Genomic DNA, 21570 nt, shown 5'->3' on the forward strand with positions numbered 1-21570 from the left:
CTGCTCTCCAGAAATACCTGTGAACCACTTTCTGGGCACAGGGTTGCTGTGTCACACTCATTATATGCCTCCAGCATCTTCCTGTGACAGACAAACCCCAAATCTTCCCGTCAGGATCCTGGTCAGGTTCAACCTTGTGTCACCACTGGAAAGGTCCAAAACTTTGGCAGCATTGCAGCATTTCCCCACTTACTCCAGGCGTATTGCCTTCCTTCCCGTGCTGCTGGTGACTTACAAACCATGGGACAGACCTAGCTGCATTGGCCAGAGCTGCTTTTTCTGCTCCAGGAGAGGATGGTAAACTATTTGGGTAAACCCCTAGTGCTCTGCTCTGTCTGTTTTTTGCTAGCACCTCCTTGCAGCTCTCATCCTCAGCCAAGCCCTGGCTCTCAGACCCATCCTGGCTGCTCACCTCATCTCAGAAGGATTCTGAGCCATCTGTGTGCATCGAGATGATGCATCTCCTTAATGCAGGAGGCATTTGCAGTGGGTTCCTGGTCCGTGATGGGGCTCATGTGATTGGGCTCATGTGAGCCAGGACACCACACCATCCTTATGCTGCTGGCAAGGTCCAGACCGTGGGGCTTGCTCTTCACCTGTAATTTTCTGTGCAACACTTCAGAGAGCACAGCAAAATCCTTCAGTGACTCTAATAACGTTTCCCTTCAAAGCTCTAGGGTATTTCCCCCCCATCCCTGTGAAGTCACGCTTCAGGTCTGCTGAAATCCTAGCAAATACCTCCTAAAATCCCCTGGAGCCCCTGCGACAGTTTATTGAGAGTCCGGGACTGCTTGACCTTGGAGGGGGTGAGAAAGGGAGGGGAAGAAAAAGCAGCCCTATGCTTCCCTGCCAAACTACTTGATCCAGTGCTGAGCCTCTTGCAGAGACCACAACCCAGTCAGAAATCACTCCCAGCCCATCAGTGTGGTATCTGGGCATAGTGCCCTTCTCTCCCCTCTGCTCCAGGTCTCTGGGGAGTCTCCTGCTGTGCTGGGCAGTGCTGCTGCATGCACAGTGTGGTGTGTTCCCCAAAAAAGCAGCAGTGCCCCAATCACCTGTGGGTGGGGCCCATCCCAGCATCCTGGCCCCTTTATCCTGCCCAAAAGAGGTATGGGGATCTCTGAGTGACAACTCGTTCCCAGCTGTGGTGCTTGGTGTGAGCAGGGGAGTTGCCCACCCTGGCAATCTATCCTTCTGCTGGCGATTCCCACCATTCCTCAGGAAATAATTAAAATATTGATAACAATATTTTGTATGAAAATAAGTGCTTGTTATTTCTTCTTTGTTGTAAGCAAATCAGAGGATGCATGACAAACTGCTCTCCTCCATCAGGAGAGAGGCTGTGCTGAGCATCCAGGTTATCACTGTCAGGGCAGACTTGGAGCTATGCTGCTCTTGCCACTGATCCGGTGCTGATGCACTCGGGGAAGGTGTGTTTGCTTCTGGGGTTTCATTGTTAAAAGATCATCGATAAATTACAGGGAGTCCAGAGAAAATTGATTAAAGGATTAAATGACAGCGTATGACCTAAAGGGAAGATTAAGGGAATTTAGTGAGGTGCTTGCTGTGGAGTGGAGCTAGGGGGAGTAGGGAAGGAAGAAAATAAAAACAACCTTGCAAAGGTAGTGATTAGACCAGGTGAAAACAGTGGCTGTGGGTAACTAAATTGGTTTGTGCTTCACACTTTGTTTTGCAAATTTCAGGCTCTCAGTTGAGTGGGAAGTGGCTCCCCAAGCCCCTCGAGCTGTTGGAGCTGCCCTGGCCACACATGACATGAGTGTCCCCTGGGGTTTGCCCACTGCTGTTTGTGGGGATTTAAGCATCGAGCCAGGATTTGAGGAAGATGAGCATCATTTTCATAAAGCAAGAGGCCTTTTTTTAGCTCCATTTCTTTATGGATGGGCTGAATAATGGGACGTCCCTTGAAGCAGCCTGAGTTAAGGATGCAGCTATTACTTCCAAATGCAGTGAAGTCTGGAGCTGTGTGACTTACATCATCCCAAGGACCCCATTGCCTTAAAAAAAGAATGAGGCCAGGGCTTGACTCAGGCCTGAGGATAAAAAAACAGACATTCATAAAGAGAGCAGTGGCCTTGAACTGTGGTGTTAGCTGAGCTGGTATCCCAGCCCACCGCATCCAGAAATGTCACACTCCTCTGGGTTTCATCCCTTTGAACAACACACTTTGGGTGAGCTGCAGAGACTGATGGTCTTCCTGCCTCTACCCCAGCACAGGGGAGGATTTAGGCTTGAGGTGGGGACACTCCCACTGTTAGTGACATGCCTGACTGGTATTTTCTCAAGGCTAGAGAGTGGGCAACTGAGGACTGGTGTGGAGACCTCACTTCCTGTGATAAATTAGGCATTTTCACTTATACCTGTCATTAATGGGCTAGCATCATCCGTGAGCAGCCAGAATAGCACCATAAACCAGAGCCATCCCCTGAGGTGTCCTTCTCAGCTCCATCCCCACCATAGTCCAGTGCTTTCATTTTCCAGGATGTATTATGCAGAGGCATGTGTGGGGTGGGTTGGTTGGCTTCACTGGGGATACTGAAGGAGGCTGGCTACTGCTGAGAGGACTTGCATGTATTCAAGGTAGGAACAGCATGAGAAGATTGTCATTTTTCTGCAGCCAGCTCTGGCATCTCTCTCGGGGGACCTCTGGCTCCAGGCCAGCTGTTTTTGTAAGGTGCCTGCAGTTGGGATTTCCCAGCGGGACTGTAACAATGACCTGAAGCTGGCCAAAGTCACCAGGGCTCTTCCACACTCCCAGCATAGTCCCTGGGGCTGAGTGACAAGCCCAGGCTGCAGATCAGCCCTGGAGCAGCATAGCATCTCACCAGGAGAGTATGGGGGGCAGAAGGGCAGCCCCAAGGATGTGAGTCAGTGACCAGAGGATGCTGAGTCTGCATGAGCAAACCCAAATGCAATCAGGATGGCCAAACACGGGATGAGCAAATGGTTCCACTGCCTGTGCAGACACCTGCTGCACAGGAAGTAGTACCTTCACACAGATGCCCACTATCAGGTTCCCTGTCCCAACTGAACCCAAGGCTGAGCAGTCGGTACAGGCTTAAGGGCACCAAGGGTTCTGCCTTGTAAAGGGATGGGAGAACAGCCTGCAGCATTTTGTCTAGGAAAACATGTGTGAGAAAAGAGGAGAGGGTGGTTTTCAATAAATGCTGAAGGAAAGGAACTTTTCCTGCAAAAGCTGGTGCAAGTGCAAGGAGAAAGTGGATAGGGGGTACATCTGCTTACTAACTGCTCCCGTCAGTCCCTCCTCCTAACCAGACAGGAGAATAGAAGCCCAAAAATATCCTTTTCTCTACTCCAGAGAGACAGAAATCTCTTACTTCTTCTTTTGCATTCCCCATGGAGTGAGAAACATGTCTGCCAGGAGGTACCTCACTGGGGTATTGCAGAGGACAACCTGGGGAAGAGCAGAGCAGAGAAGGGGATGCATCCAGACCGCATGTCAAGAGGGATGAAGAGAGAGGAGGCATTTTTGGAGAACTGCTGGCTGTTAGAGGCAGCCCACACTCCCCCACTGGGAGTGATAGCTGGTAATGTTCGTGGCTGGCTTGTTACTCAGTACATGACAAAGTGCTTATAGCTTCCCTCCAGAGGCTCCTCATGGATAAATATACAACTTCCAGGAGTTCTGGTGGGACAGCTTTACTGAGGATACATGGCTGCTGATGGTCCCAGTTGTGTCTGATCACACCTGGTATTTTCCCTGTCTTCTCCATCTGGAGAGAGGATGGATTGCTTTCTTGCTGCCTTTGAATAAGGTGATGGAGTGGGCAGGGGCATTGTGTGGTGTAGATTATGCAGGGAATTTGTACTGAAGCTGGGAAAAAAGGGAGAAGTGGATGCTGAGTTCTCTTCTGCAAGCATAGCAGGCAGGGAGGCAGGGGACTGATATGGCACAGACCTTCAGGGTCCCCAATACCTCCCAAAGAATCATCAAGACCATTCCCCCTGCACAACTGAGATGAGGAAGGCACTGCCCTCCCTCACACCAGACAGGAATGTTCCCTCTCTCTGGCTGGCAGCTTTTAGAGCTGAGCTCCTGGAGGAGATTAGATTGCCAGGGGTCTGCACAAATTTGGGCTCCAGGACTATGTGTTGCTCACAGCTGGTGTGGACTGAGGTGGGGCGCAGCAGAAACCAGAGCAGTGCCAGACAGCTCTGCTTTTTATCAAGGAGTACCAAGGGAGGCAGATCCTTCTCCCTGGAGATCAGGGCTGTGATGTGCTCTCATGTGCACTGACCACAATCTGCTTGGGGTGAGGAGCAGCTGCTTGGGGAGCCCATGTGTTGCTAGGAAGCATTTCCCCCCTGCATTGCCTTGGCACAGTGCATCCAGCCTCATGTCAAAGAAAAGGGTCCCTGGAAGGAGAAATTATTTTGGCAGGGCCTGGAAAATCCCGTGTAATTCATGCCCTTCATACTTCCCAGCCATTTTATAAGGGACAGGCACAGCATTTGGATGGGAGCTGCAGCGACATCAAGCTCTCTTCTCCAAACCCCAGTGAAGGAAAGCCCCATGAATGTGCAAAAGCCAAGAGCACGTCAGCCCCTTGCTCTCCGGGTGGGAGCTGCAGCCCCATCACTGCTGTGTGAGCGTGGAGACTGGCATCCTGGGATGCTCCGGTCCTGAACAGTGGGCATGGATGCGCTCTCCATCCCCGGGGCCTCCCAAAGCTGCGTTTGCCGGCACCCCTCCCCTCGGTTGCTGCACAGTCTCTCACCCCACACCGCTCCTCAGGTCTCCGGGAGCTGGACGGGGGCCCGGCACAGTCAATCCTAGAGCAGCCGGTAACGACGTTCGGTCATTACTGCCCGGGGCTATGTGCGAACCAGTGACCTGGCTCTGAAATGGTTTATGTTACATGCAAATCCCCTCGCAGAGGTGTTGGGGGAGGAAAGCCGGCCTCGCCGTGAACTCCCTGGGCTGGAGAGCAAACCCCAGCGCTGCTGCAAAGAACCTTCCGTGCCGGGTGAGCTGCTGTGCCGCCGCATCCCGCCGTCACGGTGCACCCATCCCGGGGGTGCCGCACCGAGCACGGCGAATCCCGGCCCCGCTCGAGGACTGGCGGTGCTACTGTTATACACAAAACAATAATCAGCTGCCGTAACGAGGATGCAGAGTAGCTGAGCTGGCTTCCCTGCTGTTGTGCCGGCTCCAAGTAGAAACAGCTGCATTTGGTTTGGTTAAATGTTTTATTTACTCACAATTATCCCAGATAACAGATTTGCTTTCTTTTGTTCAATATTTAATATTGTTTCAGAACAAAGCTGCTCTTTGGTTTCTGGTGGAGGACGGGGGGGGTTAGTGGGGACTTTCCCCTGTGATGCTGTCCCAGGTGAAGGCTGGAGGTGCACAGCAGCCCTGCTGTACATCCGTCCCTAAGGCATCCAGCCCAGAATCCTGTTCCATGGGGGACGAAGTCAACTACAGGAGCACAGTTAAGGTTTGGGGTGCTAGTGTGCTGGGCAGGATCTCCAAGGACTCATATGGGCATTTTCCTTTGGACAGCAATGCTGTCCAGTACCAGTGCTGCTGGACAGAGGGGAAACAAGGGGGTCTGTCATGGGTGCAGGATGCCAGATGCCTTCTCCTGCCTAAATCCCACATCTTGGGGAACATCTCCAGAGACAGTTGCCATGCCAGCCATCCAACCCACTCCTAGCCACAGTTCTCACAGCCCCTCTCCTCTTGCTCTTTCCTCTCGCAGACTGGGGCTGTGAGGCTTGCTCACTAATTTTCTGAAGCCTGGAGAGTGGTCAGGTTGAAGAGCACCTCTGCTGTGCTGCAAACAGCATGGCCTCGTGCAGTGTGGGATGAAGCAAACTCCAGTGAGCCTCTTATCACACCAGGAGCTTGCCCTGCTACATAGGCTTGAAAGTGGGACGTTCCTCTCTATGAATAATGCCCTACCCAAAAATTTACAGCGTTGCCTCTTGCCATGTTCACTGAATTTTCTGCAAGGGAAATGAGAAAATCCATAGCTTGGTTTATGAGCCCCAATCAGTGTAAAAGAGGGCCTTTTAAAAATTTATCTTTTGCTGACTCCACCTTTTTCTGCAGCACCTTCTGGGGAATAAATTCTTGCTCTTTGAGGCTGGGGAGCTGGCTCCTAGATGGTAGCAGGGTCAGGAGACTTTGGCTGCAGCTGTAGCTGTCCCTGGCCCCTGTTAGGAGCTACCAGGGAGGTGCTGCAGCCTATGAGTGTCAGGGCTGGGCCAGGTGCTGCCTGAATGTGGACAATTCTAGTGTCAGCTGGGATGGGTCACACTCCAGAGAGGTATGTCTTCAGTGTCTAATTTCAAGCGGGAGGAATGTCTTCCTTAAAATGTCCGCTTGCTAAGGTTGGGGTGGCTTAGACTGAAAGGGAGAGACATAAACCCTGTCTCCAACACTTGCCCAGGTCACCCAGGAGGTCAATGAGGAACAAACCCATCTCACCCTGTGCCCCTGCACCCCTGGGTTCTGTAATTCTCTCTCAAATGAATTTTGCCTCATTAATTAAAAAACAAACAAACAAAACCATCAAACCGAAGCCAAACCCTTGCTTTATCCTTCTTGAAGAAGCACTGGCCATGAACATGATGTTCCCAGAAGATAGGGAACATCACCTGCCTATGCACCACTCTGTTGCTGTCCTTTGCACCCCTTCTCATCCTCATACTTACCCAAGAGCAGCTGGACAAGGGGAATCAGAGCAAAATCAAAGCTTCACCTTCATCCCTTTCACCAGCAACAAAACACAGCCATATCCAAACATTTGGATTGATGGAAGGCACTGTCCCCAGCCACAGCCATGCTGCACTCCAGCGCAGGTGGTGCATGGCAGAAGGATGCTCCCCTGATCCACCTGGCAGTAAAAATATGATTTATTCATCATTGTTTTCTTTGTTGTTTCCTACCAGCTTGCTGTACACAAACAATTTTAGAAAAGCAGCATTAGATAAATAATACATCGTGCTTGCAGCCAGCATGTGCATAACAAAAGCATCTGTGTCGATGTGCGTGTAGACGTGAGCTGCTCTTGTGCACATTTGCCCACGTGCTCAGTGCTGGCATCTCACTCCCAAGTGGGTCCCTTTTGTGCCCTCTGGCCTCTGCAGCTTCGCTTTTGGTCACTCATCTGCCTTTTTACTCATCAGTAACAGTTGGTGCCAAAAAAGTCGGTGGGTGATGATATGGAGGGTATGTTAGGCATAGACAAGAGACTGGGCAGCAGTCCTGCAATGGGCACTGGGGAGAGGCCAGGATGCAAACAGCAGGAGTCTGGCAGCAAACAGTATTGGTTCTGGGATTGTCCCCTAGCACAGGGCAGCACAGGGGTCCTACCCGTGTGCAGGCAGGTTGTGTCACAGCTGTACCTCTAGCACAAGCACATGCTGCTGCAAGGGACTCTGGAGCCTTTGCTGGTCCAAGACAGAGATGATGAGTTATGCAGGTCACCCCAAAAGCACACTATAGGCTCATTATCCCCCATCAGCCCAGCGCCTGAATGTGCCCCGAGTGCACCAGAAAAAATACCTCCTACAGAAGTGTTTGAGAGGCCTCTTAAAACTTTTATTGGCACTATTTTTTGTATCCCTCCACCTGTGGAGCAAGGCATCTTTAGTACGTTCAGCCCTCAGCAGGAGAGGAAAATTATAACTGATCCATTTCAGAAACCTCTAAAAGTGACCTAAAATAACTTTTCTATATATAAAAATGTCATGATTTTAATGTCCATTATCTCATGACCTAGCAGAGTTAGGAAAAGCTCTTGTAGATCATTTTTAGTGGTTTTTAAAATGGATTGGTCACACTTTTCCTCTGCACAGTGGGACTCAGGGTACAAGGATAACTGGGCTTTAGAGATGAGGAGGGAAACAAAAATGTGCATCTGTGCTGATGCATTGAGAGCTGTTTCATCCTCAAGGTCCACTTGTTGTGCTCTTACCAGCTGAGCAGGGGTGCTGGAGCTGGTCAAGCAACAGCTGTTTCCAGCAAACCAGAGAGACAGAGGTTAAAAGGATGCAAAACACTGGGCACTGTGTGGTTGGAAAGCCAACTCCATCCCTGCCATCGGTCTTTTGTGGGGTCTTCAGAGATAATGACCCTGGGCCCAGATTTTGCTGCCTGTTGCAGCCCCATATTCTGCTGGAACTGCTTGAGAGCAGCATGCCCATGTGGGATACACTTGGCTCTGGTGCAGCCTTTCATCCCCTCACCCTGAGCTTTTGCAACAAGGCTGGTTGCAGCCCAAACCTCTGGGAAGCTGCCACAGCCAGGCATTAAACATGCCAGGTTTCCAGAGAGGACATCAGCAGAGCACGTGGGAGAAGTGGCTTCCTGCCATGCGAGAGGTTAACAGACAGATTAGAGAGGGCAGGCACTGTTTGTGGCGAAAGGAGAGGAGCTCTGCCTTTACATAGTTTAGCAGTTCCATGAAGCGACAGGGAAGTAAATATTTGCCAGGATTAAGGAGGCTGTGTGCAGGAGAGAAGTGCCCAAGTGGCTCATTGTGTTACTTGGGCTGGTTTTGGCATGGGGCAGGTGCTGAGAGCTGCACATCATCTGGGGGAGAATGAAGGAGGTTGGAGCAGGACACCCCACACCCAGAAGCACTGCCCAAAGCCTCAGGGCAGAAAAAGCCTTTAAGGCTGCTCCCTTGATGGCTTTGTTTTGCTCCACTGCCTTTCTTACTCTCTCTGTCGGCCTGATGGGCTGGCCCACCTCCAAAGACAGCATTACAGAGTGCCGGATCGATTGGAGCCTGCAATTTTATTTGCTGTCTTTAAGAGCCTTTGATGGGCAGCATGAGCTGTGCCAGCAAGCGCCTTTCCTGGGAGAGGAGGGGAGAGGAACGAGGTTGCAAGACACCATCTCCCACAGGGAGATGAGGGCCCTGCCACCAACTTGGAAAAGACAGAGTGGGCAAAAAGAGCCCTCCCAATGCACCAAGGCAGCTGAGAAGGGGCTTGCAGCCCTCTCCTCCATGGTGCCTGGCAGTCATGATCACAGTCACCCATGTGTTGTGGTCACAGATCCAAGTGGCACATTGCACTGGCCCTGCACTCTCCTGTGGGGTGGACTTACTCCCCATCAAGGTGGAAAATGGGGTAGTTGCATGACAACCCCCTCCCGAAACGCCTGTGGCTCTGGGACCGATGGCTCTTTGCAGAGATGAAGTTTGCAGGAGTGTCCCTGTGAGACAGCTTGTGTCTGCCCAGAAAGAGAGGGTGATAGCTGGGGCAAGACAGCTGCTGGTGCAGCAGCATCCATTCAGCTGCATCTGTCCTTGAACTCTGCATCAGGAGGGCAGAGATGCAAGGGTAGTTTTGTCCCCTTCCCCAGCCTCTTCTTCCACCCCTGGCTTGCTAAAAGGCACTAGAGGATGAAAGGTGGAGTGTGCTGTGGACACGGAGGGTTGGGGCTGCATTTGGGATCCCAGTCCTGAAGCAGAGGGCAGGATTTTCAAGGCATTCAAGGCTGTGAAAATGGGGCATCTTCAAAGGCTGCTGCAAAGTGGGACTGGAAGCAGGAGGCAGTTTGATCAGCCCCCACCTTCTCCCAGCAAAGCAAACCTGGAGGCATGAGCCCACTCCAGCCTCCTCAGTGGAGGAACTAGCACAGATCACAAAGAGCCATATCAGGGGTAATACTGGAGACAATGGAGGTAAATTATTCTCAGATGGACTACTAGTGGCACAGTAGCAGTGCAGCATCTGGGGCCGTGCAGGTAGGATTCGACCCCCGGCTGCTTCTGCCTGGCTTCCTGGCGTCTCCCGGTTCCGAGCGGGACAGCTGAGCACAAGCGGCAAATGGGCGAGACGCTCACGGTAGCATCCCTAGTGTCCCCAGCTTCTCCAGCGTCCCTAACTAGTATTCCCAGCCCCAATCCTGTTTGCCGGGGGCCGGGCAGGTGCTGTTAGCCCACAGTGCCACCACGCGGTCACCTGGACCCCAAAGGCTGCCCCTAAACTGCGTGCACCCCTTCAGCCCCTCCGGAACACTTCCAGAACCCCCACTGCATCCTGCAAAGGGCAATGCTGCGTTTGTTTCTCCTTTCCCCGGGGAGGCAGGGAAAGGGTTAAGGAGCCTGCGAGGAGGAAGAGGATAGAGCTGTAGCAGGGATCAGGCCCTTATCTCTGGCCTTGCGATTAGCCACTCTGTTTTGCTGTGGAGGGTCTGCTTGAATAATTTAACTGGGAGGCTCATTAACCAGACTCTGGCCTTCGTCTGTCGGCTGAAGACTGAAATAGCCATTAGGAGAAACATGCGGACCGGAGCAGCACAGCCTTCCCTCCTGCTGGCCCCCTCCACTCCCTCTCCCTCTCTCTCTCCTTCTCCTTCTCCCTGCTCCCTGACACTGCTGCCCTTGGCTCTCTTGTCATCTGCTGGCTCCTTCTCAACCCTGCCCGAGGGGTGCTGGCAGGTGTGCAAGCCCCGTGCCTCAGTTTCCCCTCAGCAGACTGTAGTAGACTCTGTAGACTCCAGCTGCAGCTGGAGCTCATTGCATCCCCCCCCCAAAGTTTTCTAGCAAAAGCCGTCTTTATTTCCTGAGCCTGGGCTCTGCTGTGCAATGCTGAGCCAAGATCCCGGCATCCTGCCCTGGCAGTCTGTGCTCATGGCATACCAGCTGGATTGGCCCTCTCCAGGTGTCTGCTGCTGCCCATCAGGGTCCTGCTCTGGTCCTGGATGTGTCCTTGAGGGTGTTATGGTAGTGAGACCTGGGCTGTGCCTAAGTGGAACCGAAGAGACCTCTCAAACACCTGCAGCTCCGCAGGGCTACACACACCTTGGGGAATTGTAAGATATGGCTGCCGGGATGCCCTGTTTTCTGTTGATGCTTCAGGTTTTGGCCTCCTTCTGGTGCAGCAAAGACACCGACTCCTCCACCCTTTATGCCTCTGGCCCAGCAGGCAGAGGAGTGTTAGGCTGGTGCACAGCTTCCCTGAACCATCACAGAATCATGGAATCACAGAATGATCTGGTTTGGAAGGGGCCTTAAAGACCATCTCATTCCAAGCCCCCTGCCATGGGCAGAGACACGTGGTGCACATCCAGCCCCGGGAGTGTATTTAATGGCAAGGCACTGTGCCAGGGTGCTGCGCTTGGAGCCAAATTCCGCTCTTAGCCATGCAAGTGCCCAGGTTCTGAGAGGAGTTGACCTCAGCATCAGGTCAGTTAAAATTTTTAACAACAAGGACAAAATGTATCAGCTGAAAGGTATCGCATCTCATCCGCTGCCAGCTCAGGCCTTCGGCGTTTTGCAAAGTATTCCTGCAGCTCTGGCTGTGCTGCTGCAAAGAGCAGGATGTCCAGGAAAGCCGAATGCAGTGTGAACACTTCTCTGGGTTTAAATTCTCTTCTGACTCTGATGTCTAGGACCAGCTAACAAGGCCGGAGGAAGGCTGCTCCCACTGGGTGCTCTCATCCTGTCTCCAGTTGTCTCCTGGGAGGCAGAGCCCTGGGATGGGATGCTCTGCCCCATGCCAAAAGCATTAACACTGCTAATCTGCCTGCAGAGCTGAATTTTTTTCTGCTGGTTTCACATTGTTACTCGTCATCTTGCCAGTGGTCCTTCATCCTCCCTCTAGTCTTTTGGAGGATCATCCCTCAACAAGTTTATCACTCCCCAGGGATGTGGCAGAGAAAGCTGAGAGCAGTGTAGCTTAATGGGGTCAAGAGAGCAGCACCTCCTCCTCATCAGCAACATCTCTGTTGCAGCCTGGAAGATAATTTCCCCCGGTACCTGCCAACCCCCTCTGTCACTCCATCTCTCATTAATGGTGAGCTGCCCAGGGAGAAGGGGAGCTGTCCAAAGTAAGGTCTCATGGGGGACCTCAGCACCATGCATGGGACAAAGACCCCCAAATACTTCCAGCAACTGATAAACACAGATCAGGCTCCATTGCAAACTCTTCCCTCCCAGGCTGACAGCAGTAGGGTCATCCCCTTGCTCGGAACCTGGTGATAACCCCTCCTCAGCAGGTAATTACTTTTCTCTTTCCCTGGCAGCCCCGCCGAGGGAGCCAGTGCTGATGTGCCGATCCAACAACTACCCGAAGGGTTTCTACTGCAGCTGGCACCTGCCCACACCGACCTACATCCCCAACATGTTCAACATCTCCGTCATGTAAGTGTCTGGGAAGGGAATGGGTCGCGTTTTAGTCCCTGCAGCCTGGAGCAGGTCTCAAGTAGTGCCATAAAGTCTTGGGGCAGTGGGTCTGACCTGTGCTGAGCATATGGGATCAGTGTTCCAACAATGGAGCTGGGAAAGGATGTTTCAGGGACATACAAACCTGATGCTTGGGACTGGGGCATTGTGCCAAGAAAGTTTTGATTTCCCTAGAGAGGACAAGAAAAGTCCCCATCTCCCAGGTCCCCTTTCCATGCCTCCCAAGACATCCTCTCTGCACCAGTTGTCTGCAGTGGAGGTTGTGCCTGCTATTTTTTGAGACATCTGGCACATCCACACACTTTCCTGCTGTAATCTGGCTATGGTTGTGCAGCAGCAGTGTCTCTCAGCTAGAAAAGGCCATGGCATGGCATCATTTCCCCCCGTGCCTGAGTTCTGGCACAGCCCTTATACAGGCTGGTGCCATGCATTATCTTCTTCCTCTTGTGGGAGAGGCAGACCCAACCCCAACCCCAGCAGGGTCCCATCCTTTCCTTGAAGCCAGCGTGAGGACATTTACTGCAGTCTCTGTGTAGGCTTAGGATAAAACATCACACACAGGAACCTACCCAATTTCCTGGCAGGAGGAAAGCAGCCCCTTTGGCTGTGGCAGGGGCTGGTGCATGGGGGCCATGGGCTTAGTGAGGACACAGAGATGCTTACTCTGCAGCTTCCTCCAGCAGCTTGGATGCGTCCATAGGTAACAGCTATTCTCACCTCTACTTTCCAGACACGGCACAAAAGAGATGGTCTGTGAGAAGGATGCAGTTCCCAAAAACAGGTGTCACATCAGATACCTCCAGCTGTTCTCAACGGTGAAGTACAAGGTGACTCTGACAGTCACGAATGCTCTGGGCAAAAACTACACCACTGTCACCTTTGACGAGTTCGCCATAGGTAACTTCCACGGCAACAACTGGCCTCTCCAAGGTGGTGTTGGGGTTGGCTTGCTCTGTGCTCAGCGTCACCCACTGGGGAGACGGGATGGGGAAAGGATTGGCTCTCCAAGTGAAGCCTCTGCTTATCCATGCATGAGATGGATATGGGGTCTGAGCCATGCTGGCATCCTCCCCATGACTGTCTCATTCTCACAACCCAACTGTAACTGATACCAGCACCTGAGCATCCTGGGGGAGCCAAGCAGGATGGCCACAGCAGCCTCCATGCTGGTCACATCAGTGGCCTGGTCCCTTGGTCCCATCCCCAGTGGTCCAGATCGCCCATGGTTGCTGAGCTCCTCCCTGCTTGGGAGACTGGGAAGTGGCTGCCATGTACCAGGGCAGAGACCTGTTAAAATTGTGTGGTCCAAGTGGTGTTGCCCATCTTACCCCTCAGAGTGTCCCTAAAAGAGATGTTTGGTGTTTGTGCTGGAAGCAGTCCTGGGAATTAGGATTGGAAGGGAAATTAAAATGTCTCATTCACTTCCCTCCATCCTTAGCCAGGATAAAGTTCTCCCACAGTCAGCCTCCCCCAGACTTTGCCCAATATGCTCCTAAAAACCCTATTCCCCTTTTTGCACCCCTTCACTGCCCCATCAGGGCATCAGACGCTGTGCAATGTGAGACAGGGAGAGGGAGGCTCTGGGATGTCCATGTCTTGGGCTGTGCTGCAGGGAATCTTCCCAGCCATGTCCAGACCCAGAGTGGAGATGATGCTCTGACCGTGAAGGGCAGGCATGAACCGAGGAAATGAGTGCCAGACACAGCAAAACAGGCAGCTTTTGCCACCAGCCAAAGCCGGATTACAGCTGGTGCTGTGACATCCTCAAAGAACAGGAAAAATAGGAGAGAGTAGAGTTCAGGAATACGTTGAAAAACAATTTGCTGGTTACATGTGGCAATTACTGGACCAGAAAAACAAATAAATGAATCATTGAAGTGCAGCCAGCAGTTGGTCTTTGCCTTCGGTGTGCTACACATCCCAGTCCAGAGAAGCTGGAAGTACCAGAGTACAAGAAGAGGAGCTCCACTGGTACCCTAGATTTTCCTTTCTACTCCAAATCCTGGAAAATACTGAACAAGAAGTAAGGTGCCAGCTCTGAACAGAGCAGGATGCTTTGGGAACATTGCTAACAAGGCGGGGAGCTTAGCGGGAAAGTGGTGGAGTTTCAGTCACTTGAGTGCCTTTAAATGGAAATTGTTGTGTTTGTGGAAGATACACTCCTTAAAAATGAAGGTAACCTCCAGCCTGCAGGGCCCAGGACAGAAATTAAGCTGCATTTTCCAAGTTCCTTGCATTCCCTCCTGTAGGAGTTCAGGTCATCCTCTTGTAACATCTGCATCCCACCCATGCCCTGCCTGGCTTCCCAAACATCTAGTCCTTCATCCAGCACACAAGGGTAACTCCCCTGGGAAGCACACCCAGCTGCAAGCCTCGGGCATCCCAGCACCAGCACAAGCCGGATCCAGCCCAGCAGTCTGAACTCAGCCCAGGTTGGAGGAGTGGTGAGCAGAGGCCAGCACTGCCCCAGGCCAGCCCCTAGCATGGGTGTGCTATGGCTGTCTCTTGCAAGAGTGCCTGGAGAGGTGCAGGGTGCCTGGACACATCCCAGCATTTGCAGTGGGAGGTGAGACCACCCAGCATTACCTGGCAGATGCTCCAGGATGGCACCTGGGGAAGGGGTGATGGCCTGATGCTGATAGGAAGGGCCATGTCTTGCACCCTGCCACCATCCCTCTCCCATAACCAGTTCAGTATCTAATGGCCTTAGAATCTCCTCAGGACTTAGTATGGACACTATGGATAAGTAGCACAGAGAGGATGGTAACAGAGTGCTGAAGAAGGCAGTCAGGAGGCTTAGCAGAGTCTTTATAGGATGAACTCAGCTGCTTCTGAACAGCAGCCACCTACCCCGAGTGGAGCTTTGCCATCCTGGTGTTTCCAGTTAAAACGAGAGCACTGTGTTAGTGCATTTTGCCCTGCAGTTTTACCCCAGGTTGGCTGCTGTCCTTACAGGAGGTTCAGTGCCTCTTCCAGCTCCCCTCTCTGCAGCTGCAATCCAGTACTATGTTCCAGCATGGTGGGTGCTGGAGGTGTGGATGTAGCACCTGATAGGTTTTCTGGGGATCTCCACTAGCATTAGCAGGGCTGATAAGATCTCATCTTGGAAATTTTTCTGGGTTTCCCTATGCTAAGTGAAGAGGTGGAAAATTCATGGCTCAGGGCGAAGCCGCTGCTCCGGCTCGTTGAAAAAGTGCTGAGTGGAAACATTGCAACATCTGGACACATCCCGCTAAAATGAAGAGACAGTGTCAACCAGCACCTGTGTGATGCGTCTTCTAAAACCCATGGGCTGGGGTTGTCAGAGCATGCCTTCTGTTTATCCCTTAGCTTAGAGAAAAGCGTCATACCTTCTGCATGGATGTTAAACTCCCGCCGTGAAGTCCTGATCTCATGCCCTGCTGGGCACGGAGCAATCCGGAGCAGTGCAGGGCAAGCAGCTCTCCCTTCCAGCACCATCTGAGCCAGGAGCAGACCCACTGCTGGGTTGGACCACCCACTCAGCCTGGGCAAGCATAAAAAGCCCCCTGGGAAGGAGTGACCTGCTTTGGTTTTTATTCCTCTCTCCTTGCTCCCTCCCGGGAGCCCACAGCAGAAAATCCCTTCCCCAGCTGCTCGGAAGATGGTCTCTAATTGAGTGGAAAATGATTGGTACTTTCTTTTGCTGTCCTGAGCCCATACCTTGCTGGCAGTCGTGCCGTGCTGGTTATTAGCAGCCAGCTGCGAAGGGTCACTCTGCTTTGTCATTTCCAATGATGACTGGAAAAGCTTTTCTGGCCCCTGGGCCCCATCTCCCATTGGTAGCAGATCCGGGCTGCCTTCCTCCTCATCTTGCTCCTGGAATTTGTTTTCATAATTACATCTTCTGCAGAAGTATTGATATTGGTAAAGGTGAGTGTGAGGAGGTTCTGCAAAACCCTATAGACGTCAGCACTCCAGCCTCAGGCAGGAGGAGGTGGGAAAGGGGCTGGATGGGAGAGGGCCGAGAGGCAGAGGCAAATACCAGGGAAGAGTGAGATGGTGTGTCAGGAGTGGCCACCTCCTCCATGATGGCTGGGACAGTGTGGGAACATTTGTCATGCTCCAGGACACAATCCAACCTTCCTCACTTGTGTTTCAGCCCAATAACCAGGTAGCTGGTTTTTATATCTACCAGGAAAGCCAGGACACCATAACCACACAGCATCCCACCTCCCCACTTTTATCCTTGTGATCCTGGGGGAAAATATCAGAAGATGAACAGCATTAAAAGGAGGAAGGCAGCCTTGGATGGGGCCTTGCAGGCATGGGTGCCTTCCCCAGGTCTGCTGCCCATGTCCTGTGTGACCTTGAGAGGTCATTTGATTGTCCTAGCTCCAGCTCTGTGGTGATGAAGATGCAGAGCATCTCAGAGAGGCTGCACGAGCACAAACGTGCCCATGTCTCTATGAAATTTGGAGTCTTTGAACACGGGTATACAGTTGCCTAAGCAGAAGGTCAGTTCAATTCATACTACTTAGGGAGGCAGAATTAAATTACCTAGACTGACATTTGGCTAAGACATGGAGTTTAATATCCCTCTGCTCATGGAAAATGCCAGGGGATATTTAATGGCCGCAAGGGATCCATTTTAGTGCTTGTTGGAGAGATGGGTTGGGCGACGGACTGCTCTCTGCCACAGGGTCTCGGCTGCCTTTCTGAACTGCCACCTTCATTTTGAGGCATGTCTGACAACAGCCAGGGGCAATGGATAGTGCTAAAGACTCACAGTTAAGCATCAGCATGCAGCACCTTAAAGAAAAGCTGCTCTCAGATGCTCTTCTTGCACTCCAAACCCTCGCTTGGACACGGCAGCCAAAAACCAAGTGGGAAGAGCTGTGAGTAGCCTCCTGGCCAAGTCCCCTTCCCAGGAATGTCTGATGATGCTCCCTCAGCTCTGCAGGATAATATTACATCTGGTTTTATAGCCGCTTAACCAGTACTCAGCCTAATGCCCATCATCCATTATTATTATTACTATTACTGCTTTTATTACGTTACTGCCTGCAGGCCCTCGGTGAGGACAGGGCTCTATTATGCTGGCTGATGTACATCCAGACAGCCCCTGCCTCACATGTGCAGGCTGAATGAAGGCAGACAAAGGCTGGGGAAGGAGGAGCGCTTGTCTCTGTCTGCAGAGCAGGGACCCAGGAGGCTCCAGGGGATAAAGGACTCCTTCAAGGTCACATAGGAATCAGGGGGCTGGATACACCCTGTGTCCCCTTGCTCCTCAACTGGCCCCTAAGGGACTAGCCCAGGTGTTTCCCATGATGTCTGTCCTAGGAGACATAGGTCTGTCCTCTCTGGACAGGCTGCTGGAGATGCAGTCACCTCTCCTGGCTGTTGTGTCCCCACTGCCTTGGAGGGATGTGGCAGATTTGGCTTTGTGCTTTTGGAGGGGTTGGCACTGCTGTGCTCTCTAGCCTGGGCTGGAGTCCCGTGGATGGAGGGACACATGGGGAGGTAGCAGGGACTGCTGGTTTTCCCATTAACCCACAGTGTTGTTTGAAGCGTTGTCACAGCCAGGAACATGTGCTTGGAGCCAGGGCAGCCTTCTTCTGTGCACCAGGAACAGTCTCCAACCCACGGGAGCTGGGCTATGGTCACGTCCCTGCAAAATGGGCAGGTGACTCCCACCTCAGCATCAGGGCACCCTTTTTTCTGACTTCCTCCAACCATCACATTGCTCATTGCTGCCCAAGCGCATTTGCCTTGCCCAGCACGACTGAATTTAAGCATCCCTCCAGGCTGGCATACTAAAAACCAGGGCCAGGCTCCCTGTGTTACCCCAGGGAGTATCCATTACGTCCATCCCTAGGCCTGCACTTTCCTTTGTGCTTCCTAACTGCAGAGCTGCAGTTCACAGTCATCTGCATTCATTCAACCAAACAGACTTTTGTTTGCAAACCAAGCCTGCTGAGCCAGTGCTGGATTTATACTTTTCCGTATATGTTTGGACTCCAAGTCCCTGTCGATGGAAGCTAATGTCCAGCCCGAGCCCTGGGATTCAAAGCAAACGTAGGAATTGCAGAGCCATCTGGAGTAGCTCAGCACAGCACAGCCCCAGCAAGTCCTCCTGCTGAGGTTAAAGCTGTAAATGGAAAATCGTGTCCTGTCCTGCCACAGAGAGGGGTCAATGGGTACTGGGAGGGTGGCACAAGGCACCTGTAGTCAGGCACATGAGTGCGTCCTTACCAGCCGCTCCCTGAGCCTCTGGGAGCATCCTCTGAGCACCAGGTGCCATGGGGGTGGAGGAATGTCCAGCCCTCCTTGCACCTGCTGTGACAGAGGGAAGGTGACGGGAGGCAGGAGAGGGTGGTGTCAGGGTGGTGATGAAAATGATGGTAAAGAAGGACTGCAGGAGGGTGAGTGCCAGGGTGCTGAGCAAGAAGGCTGGGGAGGTGGTGGTGGGCTATGTTTCAGGCGAAACAGGTTCCACCAAGGTAGTTGGGCTACGGCTTAATTTCAGCAGCTCCCTATGGCCAAGAAATTGTGTCTGAAAGCATCACAGGCTGGTTTCTCATAAGAGGAGGAGGCAGTAATGGTACAGGGAAAGTGTCTTCCTGGAGACAGTTGCTGCGATGCCATCATCATTCTGGAGCAGGATGGCAGTGAGGAACACACACTTGACTCCACTTGGTGCACACTGGCCCCACGTCAGTGTGTGGTCCCATTCAAGCAAAGGGGGAGATGCCCTTCTTGCACAGGACAGGGCTGCAGGTAGCAGGCAGGCAGGCCAGCGAGGGAGCAGCTCACTCACCACCTCCTTCCTCTCTCAGGGCAGGCAAAGCCCCTGTGTGGACATCACCTCCCGCCTACAGCAGGTGAACCCTGTGGTCAGCATGGAGAAGACCTCTGAGAGCAGAACAGCAGCTCTATTAGGCAGAGGGGGGCTCCCCATGGCCCTAGTGTTCCTGCTTCATGCTTGGCAGTGGAGTTTGATGCTGGCATCTTCACAGGCTGCTTCTTGAGGTGGTCAGAGCTAGGGGACCATTACTTAATCCAGAGATTTTCAGGCCAAGAGGGATCCATTCACCTGCTTGTGGTCATCAAAACGGGGTTAAGGGCCTTCCCAGGACATGAGGACTCACGTGGATTGCTATTCTTAGAGAGCACAGAGAGCCCTCTTCCACCTCTGGCACAGCTGTGTGCCCAGCTCCCTGTGTCCAACTCCTCCCTGGCTATGAGCAAAGGAGAAGCATGGGCGTACACAAATTTTTTTAGCTTTGCCGTTTCAACTGGGAATTTGAGCTGTCAGGATTGATCAAACCCTTGGCAAGGAGCAAGGCTTGCTCTGCAACAGGCAGCGACGTTCATCACAGCCTGTCTGTGATGTGCTTCTGGCACTCTGAAAGTAACTGCAACATCAAAGCATGTTGCATAGCTCACAGCCAATTAATATTCACTTCAAATACATGTCAGGTAGCAAGAAAATATTCCTGTATCCCAAAAGCAGAGTAGGGCAGACAGAGAGAGACCTGGAGTAGAAAGTGACCAGGGCAAGCCTTCTCCTTTAGCAAATATGTTCTGCCATTGCTTTGAATCCCCAAAACCCCAGCCCTAAACCCAAGGGCTAAACTCTGCCACATTACTCTGAAGTAAGAGGGTTTGAATGTGGGTCACACTCCCAGAAATCAACAGGTGCAGTGAAAGTGCGGGATTTGGGCTTGGTGGGTTCCTCACCCTGACCTCATTAGCCGTGTCCAGGAGGGATGCTCTCTGCCTAGGCCGGGTTGTTTCTGCCAGCACTGGCACCCTCTTAGTGGTGGTATTTTGAGCCAAGACAGCCATACCACTGACCTGGACAAGAAAAGGTGATTTGCATCTAATTAGTTTGGGAAAAGGATGTCATGCTTGTTGGCTGCTCTCCTTGGAAAGCACGTGGTGCAAAGTCCAGCCAGCTGTGCCAAGGGGTATAAAGGAAGGATGCCACATCCAAAGCTTTACCAACCACCTTTTTGTCTTCTCTTCCAGTAAAGCCAGACCCTCCGGAGAGTGTGGTGGCCAAACCTGTGCCCAATAACCCTCGGAGATTGGAGGTGTCATGGCAAAACCCCTCATCCTGGCCTGACCCTGAGTCTTTCCCGCTCAAGTTCTTCCTGCGATATCGGCCTCTCATCCTGGACCAGTGGCAACATGTAAGTGATGCTGCACTGTGTGGGATGGGACAGAGCAGGGGGAGCTGGTGACTGGGAATAAGTTGCACTGTGAACAAGGTTCAGGGACAAAAAAACTGTAAAGTTATGGCTAGGCAACCTCTCTTGTCCCTTTTCTCTTCCTCTCTATCTTTTTTTTTTAGCTCACGCTGCCTACAAATGGCTCTGCAGGCTCTCCCTGCTTCACATTTTCATCCACAGCCCCTACCTAGTTTCCATACATATGTTCTATATAAAACTTGCCAACGAGATGTAAAAGGCATTTAAAGTATAAATGTCACCACATTTAAATGCGCCTCTGCCACATTTAGATTTTGAACTGGAGATAAAATACCTCTCGCTGTAACTCAGAGCACGGTCACGGAGTGATTGCTGCAATGTTATCGTATTTTTTACTTTTATTTCTTGTTTCTTTAAAAAAAATAATCGGTGAAATCCTCGACAGCCCGGAGGACAGATTTCATTTGTTACTGCAGGAAGATAACGAACAGGCTTTCTTTTTTTTTTTTTTTTTTTTAACCTCTGCATGCTGCTTGTGTGCTCGACTTGTGCAGGAAAGCAATCTCACTTGAGGAAAGGTGCTTCTACGCTGGCATGGCTCATCCAGCATCCGCTCTGTGCTGAGCAGGGCCAGTTGAAAGCCAATTAGGTGCTTTGCTTGGTAAAGCATTTTGCAAAAAAAAAAAAAAAAAAGACAAATAGGAGGCAGCACCTTGTCCCCAGCACCTGGGTGTCAGGGAGCCAAGTGAGATTTTCTTCCAACCAGCTCTTCCTGGGGAGAGAAACGTGGGAGGGAATGGGAGGCTTTGGTCGTGTCTCTGCAAGGTGCTGGTGTCTCAGCGACTTCTTTTTGTGTTGGTTGGGTTTTTTGATGAAGCAGCGCTGCAGGTCATGTTTCAAATTGCAGTGTTTGCTGATGGCTTTGAAAATCAGAGGGTATTCGTGATTGTTTCTCTGCCCTTTGCTTCCCTCCTGGGAGTGGGAGGGCATCTGGGGAGCATTCTGAGGGGTGAGAAGGCAGAGGTGGAGTTTGGGTGTTAGTTTTCTGTAGGTACTTTTTGTCACTTGGGGGAGAAATGCTCCAAGTGTAGAAACTGTGCAAAAAGGGGAAGATTTAATGGGAATTGCCAAACTCAACATCAGTTTTTTCAAGGTGGGAAATTGTGGAAAAAGCTGATCTTTTTACCCTACCACAACCTGATCCA

At 51.9% G+C, this 21570-nt stretch overlaps 1 protein-coding gene across 4 annotated transcripts in view; it reads left to right on the plus strand.

The window, feature by feature from the left end:
* The window catches only part of CNTFR (ciliary neurotrophic factor receptor), a 204552-nt gene that overhangs the window by 168555 nt on the left and 14427 nt on the right, over positions 1-21570 (plus strand). For all 4 annotated transcript variants that reach the window (XM_027665417.1, XM_027665418.1, XM_027665419.1 and 1 more), the window contains 3 exons: positions 12032-12149; positions 12922-13088; positions 20184-20347. In XM_027665417.1, coding sequence (XP_027521218.1) covers positions 12032-12149; positions 12922-13088; positions 20184-20347 — 449 coding nt within the window. The remainder of the gene's footprint in view (positions 1-12031; positions 12150-12921; positions 13089-20183; positions 20348-21570) is intronic.

The sequence above is a fragment of the Corapipo altera genome, unplaced genomic scaffold (assembly GCF_003945725.1).
Source record: "Corapipo altera isolate COAL_440 unplaced genomic scaffold, ASM394572v1 61045, whole genome shotgun sequence".
NCBI lineage: Eukaryota > Metazoa > Chordata > Aves > Passeriformes > Pipridae > Corapipo > Corapipo altera.